Source organism: Gambusia affinis, linkage group LG08 (genome assembly GCF_019740435.1).
Source record: "Gambusia affinis linkage group LG08, SWU_Gaff_1.0, whole genome shotgun sequence".
NCBI classification, from domain to species: Eukaryota; Metazoa; Chordata; class Actinopteri; order Cyprinodontiformes; family Poeciliidae; genus Gambusia; species Gambusia affinis.
Genome location: NC_057875.1, coordinates 20,470,752 through 20,489,760, shown reverse-complemented (window position 1 = coordinate 20,489,760; position 19,009 = coordinate 20,470,752). Strand labels below are relative to the sequence as shown.

The following is a 19,009-nucleotide window of genomic DNA, read 5'->3' as shown; positions in this document are numbered from 1 at the left end:
AAGAAATGACAAAAATACTCTTTATTACTCCAAACAAAAAGGAAACGAGAGTTGGCAGGGATCTTAATGATGCACAAATTTAATTACAACAATCTGTCAGCACAACTGAGGAACACAAAAACAAGACTCACACAGAGAAAATGGTTGAGTTTCCAGATGATATTTTGCTTTCTTTCATCCTTGCACTATAAGTCAATAAATTCGCAGCCTTCTCAGCAAATTTGGATCAACTTGCTCTGTTCCTGAACTTCAAATTAATTTTCTTTGGCGACGTGGACTTACGTTTGAACTCTTCCAGACATCAAGGATCACTTATTGTGCCTCCAGCAGCTCTTGCGGACCTGTTACAGAATCTGATTGGCAGGCTTCCTCCTAAACTGGTTTTTGACAATAATTGCGTTTCTAGATTCTCCTTTGTAAGTCGATTTGTGTAAAATGAATAAACAGAAACATTTTGCGATGCTTTCACCTGCAGTTCTCCAACTCCATCCCACAGATCACGTAGACAGCAGCGCTTTACCGGATAGCTCTATGAATCTATGGATGCTAGCATCTGTGGATGTTAGCGTCACTCAAAGTTCCTATGGGAACCCTTCACAATGCAGATAAAAAATCTTGATGTGAAGCGTTTGGGTGAGATAGGACTTCACACCAGAGCTAAATGGTTCTGGATTGGCTTACACATACAGTTCTGACATCACAGTTGGACTGGTTTAACCAAATTATGGGGAGAAGTGCCACCGCTACAAAGATTTATAGCTTCTGTGTGCCCAAAATATTCTCATGAATTTCTTAAATGATTTACGATCATTTTCTTACAAAAATAAAAATAAAAATGACATGATTTGGGATTTTCTTTGCGATTCCTGGACTCCCTCTCTGCTTCTAGCATGTGGTGACTTGTTCAGCACCTCATTGAGATTAATCTCAACCGTCTTCATGATCCCCAGGGAGGAAAACTGCATCAGCATTATTGTCATTCCTACAATGTGCCCCATGTTTTCTTTTTTTCTTGTTCAGCTGGCTCGCCCTTCTATGCAGGGTGTACTGAGAAAAAGCACCTATAATTAAAAGCAGACTCAATGGTGCCTTCAAGTTGAACAACTTAATACAGTGAGAGTGGAAATGCACTAATTTGGACAATAAAGCAACACAAGTCCATTAGGAAGAAGAAGGGAAGTCTTCTGCTCTGCCTGGGAGCGATTTGACCTGCTTGTTTAGTCTATCCATATGCAGCACAATGAATCGCCTTGATCAGTTAGACTAATTTTTCAGATCTTCAAAAAGATTCAATGGGCTTTTTCTCACTTGATAGCCAAAAGCCAAGAGTAGGTGTTTTCCAATAAACAGACACAAGGAAGACTGTTTATTTTGGGTTCAGCTGCTGCAGAGCATCAGATCAAACAATTAAGATATCAGTGGAATGTAGATAGGTGCACTGAAGGGTCAACTTTCCTCTAGCTTCGTGTGAAAAGCTTCTAAGCTTCTGCATGAGGTAATTCTGAAAGCTAAGCGAGACCTGCTGTGTTAGACTTTGACTGGGTCAGTCAATCTTGACTCAAGATAAAGCATGGACAAAGTCTATTTTTATTTATCTGTGCCTGCTGGAGAAGAGTTTCTCCACAACATGGTGCTGCCACCGCCATGTTTCACTCTGTGTGTTTGGTGTGCTGCTGTGTGTTACCGTTCTGTATGTATGCCAACATATTCAGTGTTGCTCTGATCTGACCAGAGCACATTCTTACCTTTAGAAAATAAGACATTAAATATTTAAGGGTTGATTATTAAAATTTTAATTCAGGAAAAAAATATATACATATTTTTAAACTTGTACACCAAAATTTTTTTATGAAACTGAGGCTTATATTTTATAAAAACTTCGAGGGTCACCCATACATCATACGGGCTCCAACTCAATGTTTTTTACCATCATCAAAAAACATATTCACTCATTGGCTTTTAATACAGAGACTTTAAAATGTTTTACTCTTTTAATATTTTATATAGTAGTTTATTTCTGTTTAATAGTGTTTTTGTGTTTTGTTTTTTAGTTTTATTTTGTTGAGACCAGTTGCTTTTCTAAAAAATCTGTTGCATTATTTGACTTGAATTTCCACATGTTTACAGTATCTCTCTTATGCTTGTGACAAACTTTAGATGGGACTTCTTGGCTTACTTAAAAGCAATGCAATATATTGAAGTTTGTGGTTGCAAAGTCACTATTATAAGTGATTAGACCTATTTTTTGATAAAATGTGTTTAAACACTGTCTGCAGTTTCCATGTGTTTTTCTCTCACATTTTTATCAATCTGCCACAATAACAGGGTTGATTTTATTAATTACTGAGGAAATAACATTTAAACGTTCTTCACAAATTTCTCTAAATTAAGTATTATGTCAAGCTGCTGTAAATCCTGTTAGTATTACGAGGGGGCACTATTAACACTTGTTCCTTGTTCATTTCTAAGCTAGCTCATATTTAGCTAGCTTACACTTGGCTTGGGCTAGGCTTACACTTTAAATCACAATAAATTGGAAGCTTCAAAAATAACATCAAAATCCCAAAAACTGTCCTCTCAAAGATTGAATGCGGCAGTTTTTATTTGTCTATTTCCAGTGAACCTCTGTGAGTAGGTGAGACGCGAGCAGAGTACTGCCCCCAACTTTACGTTGCCACGCTGAGACATCTGGGAAACCGAGTTCTCATTCTTTGTATTTCCAGCCCCTCATTCCCGTCTCCTGGTACAGCTAACAAGATGCCGGCCGTACATCACAAACTGCTCCTTGAGGACGCCTTGCAAGACAGTCCTCAGGTACGCCTACGTGTTTTTTTTTTTCTCGTGTGCGGAGACACAGTTATCCCTTTTAGTGCGTTACGAGCGCAGCGGTTAGCTTTACTTTAGCCTAGCCAGTATCCAGTACCCACTGTAGGCGGTTTCCACTGGTCGATGATGAAAGCGTCCAGTACATTGTTATTAGAATGTAATCCCCCGGTGATTAGGAGAAACACTTCTCCACCGCAAACACAACCTCCTATGTAAATATCACACATTTTGTGGCGTGTATTATATTTACAATGCTACCTCTCATCATAGGGTTGTCTTCATGTATATAGTGTACATCCTAAGGCTTCTGTCTCAAACATGTAGCTCAGTGTGAATATTACTCTCTGTGCGGTTTTATTTTCCTCTGCGATATGTAGAGTTCGGTTGTAGCCTGCAGCAGAGCCAGTTTTGGCCTGATTCTCAGGGTGTGGGAAAGGTTTCCATCATAGTCTGCAGCAGGGCTGTGTCCCTGACTAATATCGCTACGTCTGCAGGATTTCAGTGCATAGCAAAAGAGTTAAATTAAATCAGCTCTGGAGACCCTTGACTTGCTCCCCGAGCTGTTTTCTCTTGTTTGTTGCCTCAGTCTTGCTTCAAACACTGTTGTCATCTCTAATGGGTTCTACTTTAAGTGCAACTCATGCAAGAAGACACATAGATGTACATTCCCACCCCCCTTTTCAGGAGGTTTCCTTCACTGGAATTAGGCCTAAAATAATAATACTAATTAAAAAAAAAAAAGCCAAGGCTGACAATGCTGCTAATAATTTCTTTTTAATGTAAGAAGTCTTATCTTTCTTTGAGTGCCAAAAGTCAACTGCTGAGAAATGTAAACAGACCTAACCCTTATGGGCGTGTACCTCTCTGCTCTGTCTGCACTTCCTTGCTGCACCTGTTTGCTACAATGACTTGGCTTTGTCTTGATTTTTCTTAGTTTGCATAGACGGCCTGTAGTAAAATCTTCATGTCTTTATTTTCACCTTTACTCAGCTTGTCAGTTCCTAATGAAATACCCTCAATTCGGTCTCTTATCCCCTCCTTAAACTTGCAAGCATATTAACATCATACAACTTTTTTCCACATTTTTACAGATGAAATCTAAAAGGTCTGGTATCCATTTCTACTTTCCCCTCTCCTTTGTATGATATTGCTAAATACAATTATGACCAGCAAAGGACATCTAACTAGCAACTTTTTCGTCAAGTGTTGTGCTCAGCGTGCACATCACACTGACCACATTATCGGACACGGTGGTGGTCACATCATGAAGTTCAGATCTCGAAACTAAATCTCTCCCTTACTGCGAGTCAGGTGGTCAAGAGACGAAGGGAACGGTTCCACGTCGGCCCTCTGACGTTCTCTGTGTTGTCCCACAGACCCGCTCCTTGCTGAGTGTGTTTGAGGAAGATGCGGGGAATCTGACGGAGTACACCAACCAGCTGCTGCAGGCCATGCAGAGGGTGTTTGGAGCGCAGGTACCAAAGCCCACACACTGTGTTAAAAAAAGTTCAATGTTGTTTGGAATGTATTTGAATGACTCCAACACGGCAAGCTCATATATTCTGTATAGATTATTAACTTTACAGTTCAACAGCTTAGAAGGACGTCCCGCTGCCACAGTCGGACTTGCTTTATCCCGTCGTCCTTTTGCGTCTTCAAATGAAACCTCGTGTGAACTTTGATTCATCCCTTATCTCTCCATTTTAATTCCTTTTTGATGCATGAGGGGAAGCCGCATGCTGATCTCTTGTAATTAACCTTTCATAATAAGCGATGCCTCGTCCTCCCCCTGTCTTTGCAGAGTGAGATGGGACTGGCCACAGAGCAGCTTTCACGGCAGCTTCTCGACTATGAAAAGAAAGTAAGTTTGCAGACGCCCAAGCATAAGCATCAAGAAGTTCATCTACGAAGTAACGCTAATTAGTCGTCCAAGGCAAAGCTGGACAGAAAAAAGCAATCTAGGTTTAATTAAGAGTTTCTAAAACTGGGGACAGGCTACAGGACTTTGACAGCACAGGTTTTGAAAAGGACAAGGCGTTCACGCGGACAGGCTGGGTGTGGTTTGGTTTTGACGAGTGAAAGACTGAGGTTCACACGCTAAACCACTGGGCCTGCTGCTGCTTCACAGAAGACAGGATTCTTTTGGACCAATTGGGCGCATTAAAGTCTGGTGGAAACTCTTGTGAGGGTGGAACCAGCAGGTGGCGATAATAGAAAATGTTCTTCTTCAGGCTTCAACTGGGTTATATTTCTGTGACACTCCCCTGTGAAAGGGAGGAGTTGCAATTTGAAATATGCTGCAAGTGAATCTGAATAAATTGGGTTTGAAGTGACTTTAAATGTCGGCTGTGATGTAAAATAATGTTATTTGTTTCCGAACAAACAACTGAAAACTCTTAACAAATAAACGCTAAATATTTATGATAAATAGTTTGAGGAAAATATTTCATTCAGAAATGCAAATTTGTCAAAACTAAGTTTAATATGCGAATTGTTCAGTTTGTTTTAAAAAGCCCTTTATGATTTATTGTGTTTTTGTTTTAAATAACATAAATAATAATAATATCTGTTGTTTTTTTAACACAGCATGATTGAAATCAGTTATGTGATAGTTTGGATGATGTCCATTGCTGTTGTGAAGGTTAAAGGTTACAGACTAAGTTCTCACTGGTTAGCTGATCGTGGAACTCCCCTGTCACCAGGGCCGAATTTACAAAGATGTGGGCCCCGGGGCTGGAAACGATTTGGTGCCCTTTCCACAAAAGAAAAGTTATTTCACTAATACAACTTACATTTGCATAAACCAGGTATGAACTGATGACACCAACTGAAGATGCAAAAACTAAAAAATACTTTAGTTTATATTCACAAAAGTCCCAAAATATTAATACAACTCACCTGATATGGGCCTTAGATGCCCATCTAAAGTACAATATTTGCAAAACAGGCATTCATTAGAATAAATAAAATGAATAAAAATCTGTGGGGTCTCCCCAAATATTGGCGCCCTGGGATATTGCCCCTGTAAGCCCTTAATAAAGTCCGGTCCAGAATATTGTAGGAATGGTGTACACAGTGTCTCTATATTCCAGACAGAAGCCCAGTATTGCAACCAGGCTGTCATCTAGTGTGGGTGTGATATGAGAAGTGAAATATGCTTCAATTACCCCTATACTAGCATCAAAACAACAAAACAGAACAGAAAGCTGTCCTGTATCCATGAATTTCCTCATAGCTCATTATGTAGATTTAACACGGAGTCACACAGGAAAAATGTTTTCAAAAGAGAAAAACTAGAGCTTCAATTTGAGGTATTCTGACAGGAACTAACGCCCAACTTCCCTACACTTTAGGTTTTCAGAGTCAAACATCTCAAACCGCTTCTCCTTCTGTCTAGAACTTTGCACTGGGGAAAGGTGACGAAGAGGTCATAACTACACTTCAGAGCTTTGCAAAAACCGTCGGAGAGGTAAGGCCCCGTCCTTCTTAGTGTCATTCTGCGGCGGTTCTCCGTAAAACCGCGCACTCACTGAGCGATGATAAACTGCTCCAAACTTATTAGTTGGGCTCTTTATTCCAACTTTATCTCATTATGGGAGATTTTGCACCTGTGCTCCCCACAGCATCCTGCAGGGAAGGAAAAAAAAAAAAAAAAAAGAGCCTAATAAAAAGACGGACAGACTATCAGTCCTGTGAGACCCGAACTGAGTGGCTAAGCGGGGAGGCGGATGTGATGTGTGTCAGGCTGGATGGATGAACAGAGCGAAGCAGAGCAGCGGGTCGATGGATGGATGCGTGGCTGACTCAGGAGTGTGTGTGCAGGCAGAGCAGATGGACCTGTCCCCGTCAGCCGTAGGGGGTCAGGAACCTGCCAAGGACTCGCGTCGTCAAAGATACAAGGTGTTGACCTTCTACTCCATCGTCCACACCGAGGAAACGAGGCTCCGTTCTGAATCTAATCTAGCCGATCCGCTCCCATCAAGTCAAACCAAACCCACCAGCTTCAGCCTTCAGACTTGTTAGCCGTCGGCATGGAGCTTGTTGATGAGCGCAGAGAATAAAAGAAGGATTTGCTCATCTGTGAGATTCGGTTTCCTTTTTCAGGATGAACAGAAGGTTTTTTTATTGTTATCCTTCACATAACCCTCTGTTCCACAGAGTGAAGGTAGTAAAACCCACTTTGTGATTGAAAATGATCTTTCCTAGCTGGAAAATGTAACTTTCAATAAAAGAAAAAACCAAAACAAAAATAAATGGGAATCGTCCAAGATGTCTGTTGAGGCGCCGCTTCCTGTCCTCCTGCTGAGCTTTAATGTGTAGTAATTTTTTTTTTCTTTTTTCCAGCTAAACTCGCTCCACTCTGAGCTGGCCAACCAGATGGCCGACAGCATGGTGTTCCCCCTGATCCAGTTCAGAGAGAAAGACCTCACAGGTAGCCAAATATAAAACGGAAGAAAAAAAAAGAAGTTTTCCCACATTTTTCTTGGATTATTTAACTAAACTTTTAAACTTTGCAGAAATAAGCACTCTGAAGGAAATATTCGGCATCGCCACTGATGGTAAGCGTCAACTTTTGGTGCTTTCAGAAGCAAATTGCAGGCCTTATTTGCAGATCTAATATCCCCACCGCCCTTTTTTCTCTCTCTCTCTCTCTCTCTCTCTTTCCTGCTGATCAGAGCATGAGGCGGCTATGGTCAAGTACAGCCGACTGCCGAAGAAGAAGGAGAACGAAAAGGTAGAGTAACCGCAGTGTGCTGATTTAACAAGCTGCTAAAAGCCTTCCAGAGCAGCAACACTGCTGTTAATGCAGCGCAAGTGTTCAATGACCATTTGAAACTGTGCGATATGAACAAAAAAGCGACCTGCTGCAGAGCAAAATGGGCTCTAAAACTGTAACACTTCACGCTGAAGAACAGACGCTGCAGCTGTTAAACATGAGAGTGTCGTTTTGAATGGACAAGGGAATGGGAGCTCGCTCATTTGCATTTTTAAGAGCGTGACGGGTGTTTGCATACAATACGTAGAGGAGTGCAAATCTCGATAGCCATACATGTGCAAGGGGTGCATTTGCATGCTCTGACCTATTCTGTTTGGACAGCTGAAGGCAGACATGGTGAAGGAGGTGGCCTACACCAGGAGGAAGCAGCACCAGGCCTCGCTGCAGTACTACTGCGCCCTCAATGCCCTGCAGTACCGCAAGAGAGTCGCAATGCTCGAGCCCATGCTGGGCTACACTCAGGCGCAGGTACTGACCTTCGAACTGCATCCGAGGACATTTTGGTGATCGTGCATGCATTCGCAATAAGAGGCAGAAATGCTGTCGTTTTCTAAGCTCCTGCGTTTTATTTGCGTCGCACATTTCGGCGAGTGCCAAGTGCTTTACGCCGCAACAAACATAACACAGTGTCCAGATTACGAAGCAAGCATTTGAACGCTATGTTTACATTTTTATGGATCAAAAGCAGCTCTAAACAGGCGAGCTTGTTGCGTTGATTTTAAGGAAGTCAGTTTTGTGGAAGTTTGTTCCAAATTAGTGGAGCATAGAAACCAAATGCTGCATCTCCATGTTTGGTTCTGGGGATGTAGAGTAGAGACAGCATGTTCTTATGTCTTTCCCACTTGGAAGTGTTCAAGATCAATCTACCTTTGTGTCACATGACATTCATACCCGAGGGAAGCAGGATGTCAGCTCTTTGCCCCTCTGACTAACCTAAAATGTTTAACCTTTAACATTAACGTTGAAGTTTTTTCTGCCACCCCCAATGAGCAGATGTAATCTACTTAAATTAAAGTGATTGATGATGATTTCACAATTTTTACAGCACTAGAGCAATAAATTGTTTATTTAAGGGTTTTCGCACTGATTCACTAGGATGTGCTGATAAGTTTGAAGGGTCTTGCAGCTAGAAACAGTGTCTTATTGGCAAGAAGAAAAAAATTAGTATGAAGACGTTTTAATTGCAGACCCACACAGGAAGTGCGGTGTAATAGCTAACTATGTCTCTGTTATGTGTTCACTCACAGATCAGCTTTTTCAAGAAGGGCCTTGAGCTTGTGTCAAAGAAGATGGAAAGTTTTCTCTCCTCAGTGTCCAACATGGCCCAAAAGTAACTAACTTTAATATTCAATGTGTGCAACTGATGAAGCACAACTTTGGCTCTTGATATCTTGCAAATGTTTGAAAAATCATTGAATTTTTCCACTTATTGTCACATCACAACCACAAACCTTTATCGTACTTATTAGATTTTAAGAGAGTGATGTCCGCAAACGGCTGCCGCACTTTTCAGACTTTCATTTGAAAAACATTTTGAAAACCACGTAAATCAGTCTCACTACCTCACAATGATAGACTTCTATTTTAGTCCCCCTCCAAAAAAAAAAAAAAAAATCCAGGAAAGCTTATAGTTGCAATGTGACACCATGTGGAAAAATTCAGGAGTGTGAACATTTTGGATTTAGGATTGAGCTGAGATGTCTTCCCGTTAAAAATGTAATTTTTCTGTCCAGTATCCAGAAGCAGCTGGACGCTGAGGCCGAGACCATGCGCATGGCGCAGAAGGAGTTTCTGTCTGTGGAAGACACCGTGTATATGCCAGATAAGGAAACTGAAACCGTCAATCGCACTCTTATCCAGAAGGCTGGCTACCTCAACATTAGGAAGTAAGACAGGGTGTATGCACATCCTTAAATGGTCTTAAATCCATCTATCTAAAATGAAGGTCTTAAAATGTCTTACTCATAAAAAAATGCAAGTTGGTCTTAAATACATTAACCGCAGGTCTTAAATTTTTATCATGGCCTTAAACCGAGTGTCGGTTTAAGGCCTCTGTGTCTTCAGGAAGACACAGAGGCCAATTTCCTGGCATCAAATTGTGAACACGTAAACATCTTCATTGCGCTCTGCGACTGCAGGTGGTTGAGGCTACTGCTAACTAGCTGCTAATATACCCCGTGTCGAGTGCGAGAAATTAACAAAGTCCAAACCTCGTTAAAAAGAGAGAACAAAACACAGCTTTATTACATCTGGCCAGATGGAGAACCCAGAGAGTTCTGAGATCTGACTAGACAAAGGAATCACTTCTCTATATATACTGTTTAATGCCCTTCGTACACAGACAGGGGGTCATCGCTGATATTCTAAAAAAAACTTATCAGATTAATACACATAGTGAGAAAAATGCAACCTTTAGTTAAAAACCAGTTTCAGGCAGAATATTCTGTGCCTAATAATAATCACTCAGCCGTTGGGTCTGGTCTGTCACTCCGGAGTTATTTAGTAGTAAATAAAATAAAATCCAGTAAATAGTTATTTACTTATCACACTGGAGCAAACTTGTGAAGGCTAGAAGAGAAACAATGACTCTGTAAGTCTGAGTAAGATATAATAAACTGATTAAACATGTAAGATTAACATTAAATAAACCTCTAATAAAAGTAAGCATACTATGAATAATTATTTTATTCCACACCCGTCTAGCTAGCTGTTTATTATGGGTAAGTGCAAATTTATTTCCAGTTGGCAGGACGTTTGTTTTTGCCACAAGCTTATTTCTGTAACCAACCAATATGAGGCCAGGTGCGTGATGTGCAAAAAAAATGTAATTCAAGGTGACATTCTGCCGTCTTAGAAATGTGACTTGCTGAAACCTGCAGATACCCTGTAAGATTAATTACCATAATTTTGACCCTATCTGAGCTCCAGGGATGTTTCCTGGTTATTTGTGACTGATGGTATTCTGTTGGCTCGGCTATAGAGGCAGCCTTTCTTGGGAAGTTTTTTTCCCCCCATCAATATGCAGAAAACATAAACGAGAGAAACAACAAGTGTCAAAGAAGACGAGGTGGGTCAGGTAACATGGTGGCAGCGTGCTCTGCCAGCTTATTGTAGAGCAGATGTATGAGAAGGGAAACTTCCTTAACGGCCAGAGGGGATAAAACCGCAGTGTGGCGCAGGTTGTGATTTAGTGAAATGCCAGCGCTGTCAAACCCCGTCGCTCCCTCATATACATCAAAGCACTCCGACAAACGTCTGTGTCCCCAAAGGAAAAAGGTTTCCCCAAACACCAGTCACTCTGTACATCAAGTGCAACCTCAAACTCTTTGATGGAACTGAGGGCAAATGAGCTCTGCCGTTTGTAATGGTTTCTTAGTATTTAGTGTTTGAGTCGCAGAGTCCACCGGGAGCCGCGCACCTCAGGATTGGTCCAAGATTATCGAAGCATTTCTGTTTATTTTGGAAACAGGACGTGGAAGGAGAAAAAAAGGAACACCGATGACTAATTTGTGTGAATCACACACCTGTAGTTTAAAAACATTTTTAGAACTGAAGGTAACAGTTACTTGATTGTGCTACAAATCAATCAAGTTCAATCAAAAACATCATGAAACTTATACTGCAATTCTATATATATAAAAAAAAGGTAAAAAAAATAAAATAAATTAAATAGCTCAATTAATTAACAGCCGAGAGTGGTTTGGCTTGGTGTAAGCTTAAGATGTTTTTCTAAGTGAGACTAGAGAGAAGTAGTCAGTATTCAAGGAGCATAAAGTATTTGAAATCTGTAGGCTCTGCAAGAACAACAAGGGCCCGCAGGAAAAAACTAAAGTGGGAAAAACTCAGTTTAAGAGTCTTAATGGGTCTAAATACCTTTTAGCACTCAGAATTTTTTTAATACCCTGGAAAATTTCTTTACATAAAGCTATAAGCCTTCCTGAGTCAGCGGTGCATCAGAACTGAGATTAGCACTGAGCTAATCATAATTTATATTGCCGAAACTGATCAGGCATTCACTGCGATTAATGTTTCAGTTTCCACGTGGAAACTGCTGACAGGTAAATGATCAGGACAAATGACTTTTGCATCAAAAGTGTTTCAAACTTAGTTTTAGAAAGCCAAACAGGTGTTGTTATCCTGCGTGGCGAATCTTAATGACTTCCTGTTTGCCAAGGTTGAAGCTTTATTGCTTAACTCTCCATTCATGTCCAATAAGGCTCTTTATAATGACAAAGCACATCATTAGTTGTGTTCGCAAAACAAATACTAACCAGACTGGGTGAATCACTGCTGGAAACTTGCACTAATGTTAGTTTTTATGCAAATGCGGATTAAGATATTTTCTATGTGATTTTTTAAAAACTATTATTTCATTCTTTCTCACCTCCAAATGTCCAAACTGTACTTCATATTTGTCAGAATCCAAAAGGTTTTAGTCAGTATTAAATGTAAATAAGAGAAATGGATGGATGATGTGATCACAGCCATTCTGTAGATCCTCCTGTTTGTATAGGTCATCACAATAACAATAAAATGCCGATGTACATACTCATACTGTGGTCGCTCTTCCCGTTCCCCAGTAAAACAGGCCTGGTGACCACGGCCTGGGATCGACTCTTCTTCTTTACCCAAGGAGGAAACCTCATGTGCCAGCCTCGAGGGGCCGTGGCGGGGGGCATGGTGCTGGACCTGGACAACAGCTCCGTCATGGCGGTGGAGTGCGAGGACAGACGTTACTGCTTTCAGATAACCTCCCCTTCAGGAAAGACGTACGCGCGCCCCTCCCTTCTGACAATTACAAGCAAGCCGAAAATATGGTCAAACTTGGTTTAATTATCGTTATTGTTCACCCCCCCCCCCAACAGGTCGATGATTCTACAAGCTGAGAGCAAAAAGGAGTACGAGGAGGTCAGTGTGAAACAGGAGGCAGCTTAAACGTCGGTTTGTTTGATCTGCATCACAGAGAGATGTGCTGTCCGTCACGGGAGAACGGAGACGCTGTCAGGCGTCGTTTGTGTGGTTTTCATCATTGTTTTCGCTCGGACACATCTGAGTGGTCTCTTACAGCTGGTATTAGTCCAGTTCTTTTAGGGGAAGTCGTGACGCAGCTAGAGGGAGGTCTAATGTGTGTGTTTGTTTCTTAGTGGATTTGCACTGTGAACAACATCTCCAGGCAGATCTACCTGACAGATAACCCAGAGGTAAATGCACAATTTGAATTTCAAAAGTGTTAAACAGAGCAGCAACTATCCCACCATCCCTGTTTGTAGAACACAATGCTGGTAGCGTGCTGAGTTTTTACACTTTTTTTTTTAAATTCAATAAACTGCATGTAATTTTCTTCCTGCTTTACAGTTGTGCTCCTTGGTGTTAGTCTGTCACAAAGAATATCTGTAAAATACATCAAAGTTTCTAAAAAAAAATACTTCGGTAAGATCCTGTATTACAGATTTTAGACACTATCAGTGTGCCACTAATAATAGTAGTCCTACATTTCTCAGAATCACATCTCACCAGCCCAATTCCCAGCACAAATTGGTAGCAAATTGTTCGGATTGAGAGCAATAAATAGAAATGAGGCGGTTTGGAGGAGCTTAAACATGGTGAGCTAAGCAGCAGATGGAGAACAATTTTAGAATGAGCTAATTTAATAAAGCTTCACAGCTCCAGCCTCTCAACACGGCCCGTTTTGTCTCATTTATCTTCTGTATTCTGCTCTCTACAGCCTAATCCTGATTTATGCTAATTATTGAAAGGCTTTGCTCCTCTTTAGGCCGTCGCTATCAGATTGAACCAAACCGCCATACAGGCAGTCACTCCGATCACCAGCTTTGAGAAGAGACAAGAAGGTTCACCCAACCCCGACAGGTCAGTATCACACTTTCAAACACACTGCTATATGTAGAGAACGGCTTAGTACAGCCTGTTGTTATTAATGCAAAATTGTTGCAAACTGACATAGTTCTTCTATAAGGGGTTTTTCTGTTGAACGGGACGAAGTCAGTATTGGCCAAAAGACCTTTTTGACATGCTTAGTTGAACATTTCAGTCGACACACAAAGATGTGCTTGCTGGAAGTCCTAGAAATAAAAGTGAGCTTACTTCTGGTGAGTTCATTCCCTGAAGCTCAGTCGTCCGTTGTCCTGTCCCTTCAGAGCCAAGCCGGGAGGTGCTCAACCTGCTGGAAGCGACTCCCAGAAAACAGGGGCCGCTCCAGAACCAGAGGACCTGATCGCTCCTGGGACGCCCATTCAGTTCGACATCATGCTGCCGGCGTCCGAGTTCCAGGACCAGAACAGAGCCGGGGGGAGGTGAGGCAGGGCAGGAGAGTCGCATGACCATGCTTGTTTATCCATATGCAGGCAGGGGGGGTGAGGCACTTCTAATTTTCCCCAAACACTGGCCTCACTGAGTGGATTACATCATTTCGAGGAAACTGAGATCTTCATAATGACCGCTGCAGGGGGTTAACTGCTTCTTTGTTTTGCTGATGCATGTGCTTGCATCGTTACAGGCGGACGAACCCTTTTGGGGAAACAGAAGAGAGTACAGGAGCGAGTGATGGTAACCTTAGTCTTGTTCCGCGTGCCCCATTAAGACACTGTTAATGTTAAACTGTTGTAAATGATGTCTGTTTACCTCTGCAGACTCCCTCCTGCAGCAGGTGTTCGCCGTGCGCTTCCTGGGCTCCATGGCCGTTCGGTGCGGAAACAACCAGGAGGTGATCTACGAGGCCATGAGGCAGGTGCTGGCGGCCCGCGCCATCCACAACATCTTCAGGACCACCGAGGCCCACCTCATGGTCACCAGCAGCAGCCTCAGGTACTTCTGTTTTTGTCTTTTTGAGAACTGCTCTTTTAGCATCCATTTGCAATGTAATTTGTAGTTCTGACTGAAGAATTACATGATAAATGCATAAACAAACCACACACAAACCAAACAAGCTCCTTTATCCAGTGAGGAAATAAACTCTTTCTCCTCTGTTTTTGACATACTTTATTAAAAAGCATCAATTAGGCAGTTTTTCATTTTAAAAACCATTCGAAATGCAGAATATCGAAACAGGCAAAAGATATTGGGAGGTATAAGGGGGGGGGGGCGGGGGGGGGGGGAAGAGAAGCTCCTAGATGTACCCTCTGCTTACTGGGCACATATGAATATTCTTTAATTTCATAAAATAAAGTACAAACTAGAGCGCAAGCAACTGATGACATTTTCCTTTTCTTTTTTTTCTTTTTTCCAAAGCGCATTTGCCACCCCCAATATAATTCTTCCCTGAGTGGTGAACCATAATCATCCATGTGACACATTTGCCTTAATAATCACATTTCTAGCATTAAAGCTTAGGTGGATACAGTTTTTGTCTAAAACTATACAGCTGAACAGCATTAAGGTAGCACAAGCTGCTTCATTCATATTTTCTCTCTTTTTGTTACACGGGGTTTTGTAAAACTTTGACTTATCAAGCAATTTTTCTCTTGATGCCTCTACAAAAGTATTTGTATCATTCTTACAAATGACAGGTAAAAACATGGTCACAATTAAAAGTGGGGGAAAAAAAAAAAGAGGCAAAAAAACTTCCTAAAAGAAAAGCATTTTCTTTTCTCCTTCGCAGGTTGATTGACCCACAAACTCAAGTAACAAGAATAAGCGTAAGCATGCCCTAAAAATCGGGTCATTGCTTTTAATTAAAGGCTCCCGTCATGCTGTCTGCACCACGTTAATACCTTTTATTTCCTCAGTTCCAGCTAGAAGAGGTGTGCCAGTTCGCAGCCCATCAGGAGAACGGGAGGCTGATGGGGTTTGTGGTCGAGGGGAGAGACTGGAGCGACGGGAACGAGGAGGGAGAGCCGTCGTTCAGCGCCTTTGTCTTTGAGAGCAACACGGAGGGCGAAAAGGTTGGGCCCCCCCCAACCCCCAAAATACGTGTTTTTGTTTTTCTGCTTGAGTTCAGACTCGTGCTCACTGATGCTGAAAGTGTGTAATTAGTTCTGCCCTCCTCCTTTCGTTCACAGATATGTTACACCATAAACTTGGCAAAGGAGATTACAGAAGCAAAGAAGGTAAATATGTTATTATGGGACACAGACAGCAAATCCAAATCCAGGATGTCATGCTTGATTCTTTTGATTAATTCTAGTTTTTAAAAAAAATTTTTATGTAAAAGCATAAAGGGAGGCGACAGTTTTATATCCATGTCAGGAGTGAGATGACTCTATTATGTTTAGATTTTCAGCTTTAAAAATAATTTAGTTTGAAGTTAATGATGATTTGAATAAAGAGGAGACCAAATGCCTCCACTAGAGGGAGCACCTGCAACGTAAACTAGAGTCAAACTCATTTGCATGACATGTAAACAAATGTAATCAGCTCCTCTGAGCCAATATCATGTAGCCCCCTCTAAACGTGCGTTAACATTTGTCTCTACTAGCGTTGGACACCTACAGACTCAGATTTCCGTCCACTACTGCACCATACTCTCAGTTTTCTCATGAAACAAGCAGTGCTATTTAAAATGCTCAAAGGTCGGAGATATAGTTTTATAACCTAACCGTAACCCTGCTTTAAACGTCTCCACATACTTTCTCCTTGTCCCTTGGTCTTCATGATTGTGTTTGTTCACTAAGAAACTTCCTACCTAGACAACTTCCAATGCCAGAGCTGGTTGCATTGGATTTTATTTATGGATATCAGAGTAAAGGAGGCGAAAAATAAAAGCAAACAAAAAATAAATAGATAAATAAAATACGTTGACGTCTGACTGTATCGTGACAAAATGTGAAAACTTGCGTTTTGTGAGTCAATGTATTTACACTGACACATTGTATTTACGGTCTGTTTCTGTTAAAGGATCCAGAGGCCCTGGCCGAGCTGATGAAGAACATGCCTCTGACCAACGACGGCAAGTTCCTTCTCCTGGAACCCGAGACGGGCGACTCGAACAGCGGAGAGAACCAAGAAGACCTGGAGTCTGAGGCCTAGTCGTCATTAGAACATTCCTTTTCCTCCAGAAAAAAAAAAACAACAAAACAAAACAAAAACCAGGTTTCATTACGACCTCCCCGCCCCTAACTCTAGTACTGTAACACCATCCCAAGAGCGCAGGGTTCATATCTCCAGATTAAGACATGGCGTTTGACCAGAAACAAAAGTCAAATCCATCTCTTTGGGTTCAGTATCATCTGTTCCATGTTTACACCAGTATGGATCTTCGAAGTTCTTAATTTCCTTGTGCACTATTTTTACACAGCAGGCAGGTCCTAAGGTCCTGCGCCCTGATTGGTCCTGGTGGTGAATTATTCACTTCAGCTTAGGTTTACATTTGTTTCATAGTGTGAAGGGTGTTTGTGTACGGAAAGACTCGTAAACCTGTAAGTAATTAATCTCTTTTGGCAATTTTTTTCTTTTCTTTTCTGAACGAAACAAATAATGCACTTTTAAGGTTAAGCACTAATTAATACAGCAAAAGAAGCTAAAAAAAAAAAAAAAAGAAGAAAGTTTAGACAATGTTGATTGCTTTTGCTCACAGTGACTATAGCGGTTTATAATAATCAGCCATAAAATACAGGGCAGGAGAGAAAATGTTTTGCTCTCTCTCCACAAACTTTAACGCTTCACCATCTTAAGCATTCCTGGTGAGCGATATTAACATCAAGCTCGAAGTAGTTCCCCACTACCTGCATAAAAACAAATCTGAGGATAATCTGTCCGCAACATCCTCATTGAACCCCCCCCCCCCCCCCCCCCAAAAAAAACAAAACAACAAACTCTACGCTCCATTCCTCTGAGTCGTGTGTAAATATGGTTTGTCAGAGTGTCTATTTGCTGTTTGATCTGCGTGTGTGTGCAGGGACTGTTGCGGTTCATGAATAAATGACACCGTCTCCACTTGTAGAAGATTAAAGCCTCTGCTCTGAGTACCGAACAGTAATACAAGAGGAATCTCCACTCAAAGTTTCTCCATTAATGCATGAAAGAAGACCCAGAAACGGCCGCTTCGCATGTTTCAAAGCACAAGAGCTGAAAGCGTAGTTGTCTGTGGGAATGTTGGACATTTTTTTGTCGTTTGATCTTATTTCAGCAGATAAACTGTAAGCAATGGAGATTTTGTACAGATAAGAACAGAACCTGACCTTGAATGTTACATTAAATGGTTTTTGTTTAGCTTATGTTCCAACAATGTAGGAGGATTAGAGGCACTATTGATTCAGGACTGGTTTTCCTACTATACCAGTTAGCGTAAAAGTGAAAAGTTAGCATACTCTCACTTCACGGACGAATTTAATACTAAGTTTTGGCCTTAAGTGATGCATTTTGAGCTGTTATTTTTCATCAGTTCGTTTTAAAACTAGAAGCATTCGGGATTTTTTTTTTTTTTTTTTTTTTTGTCCAGCCTAGTCATAAAACTTTAATTCAAAAAAATATTTACCTTGTTGATGTGGGAAGCGGCATATACCTGTACCAGGTGCTCTTTTCTCCTCCCAAAATAAAGATGATCAAATACAAATATCCAATAGGGTTAATATTTCATCCTCTATGTATAGTTTTAACCCTTTGGGGTGTAAAGAAATTGAAGGTACACTCTTGTTTTTCAAATAAAATGTGTAAATCCTTCAACCCTGAGATGAAGGTTAAAGGTTTAAACTTTAAAGGTTCCAAATTAACCAGACTTTCATGTCCAGTGTGAGCGTACGTCATCTTTTCCACCGGAGCTGTACATAGTTGAGACGAAGTTCAATTTGGAAAATGTGCATATCAGCTTTCACAAGGCCTATTGAAGTTTAGCTCTTATCAGGTGATGGACAGACAAATGCAAGGCAAGGAGAAATTAAAGCAAATCAGCCAACATGGATTGCAAAAAAAATAAATAAATAAAAAAATTCTGACTTTGAGGAATGTACACGTTGGTGAAGTTGGGGGAAATTTATTTAGTTACATGTACGACTGCAAAAAACAAACAAAAAACAGTAGGAGGTAATGCCTGATCTGGGACTAGTTTGTGTAAAAAATAAAAAATAAATAACATCAGTGGAAGGTGAAAAGGTAGAGAAAATCCACATCTACAGATGAAACTCTATGAAGACACCTACTTTAAAAATGGCCTGCTTCTCCAGACTCCAGAAACCACAAGCCACTAACTGAACCTTCTCAAATACCAGGCGCTCCCTTTTTTCTTTTGCCGGATCTTTATTTGCAGTGTGTCTGATGTTGCAAAGCAAACTTTCACTCCTCCAGAGTCCTGAGTAATGCAAACTAATGTGATTACTGTTTCCCATCAAGAGGGTTTTTGTGTGTGTGTGTGTGTGTGTGTAAAGACAAAGCTGCTGTTTGTGTTTTCTCTTTAGCAAATTACTGGCTTGAATAAATTAGTTTAAACTTTTAATATTCCATCCGGAAACTTAAACT

The 19,009-nt window shown here is 41.0% G+C and overlaps 1 protein-coding gene across 1 annotated transcript; it reads left to right on the top strand.

Moving 5' to 3' along the window:
- The first annotated feature begins 2,687 nt into the window (after positions 1-2,687).
- appl2 (adaptor protein, phosphotyrosine interaction, PH domain and leucine zipper containing 2) lies at positions 2,688-17,343 on the top strand. The gene is made up of 21 exons (XM_044124111.1): positions 2,688-2,814; positions 4,203-4,301; positions 4,628-4,687; positions 6,224-6,295; positions 7,171-7,258; positions 7,344-7,385; positions 7,503-7,561; positions 7,925-8,071; positions 8,851-8,933; positions 9,337-9,489; positions 12,184-12,372; positions 12,469-12,511; positions 12,748-12,804; positions 13,377-13,471; positions 13,759-13,914; positions 14,118-14,167; positions 14,251-14,425; positions 15,219-15,255; positions 15,346-15,501; positions 15,619-15,666; positions 16,454-17,343. The coding sequence occupies exons 1-21, from the start codon at positions 2,758-2,760 to the stop codon at positions 16,583-16,585; spliced, it is 1,998 nt and encodes a 665-aa protein (XP_043980046.1). The 5' UTR covers positions 2,688-2,757; the 3' UTR covers positions 16,586-17,343.
- The last annotated feature ends 1,666 nt before the right edge of the window (positions 17,344-19,009 follow it).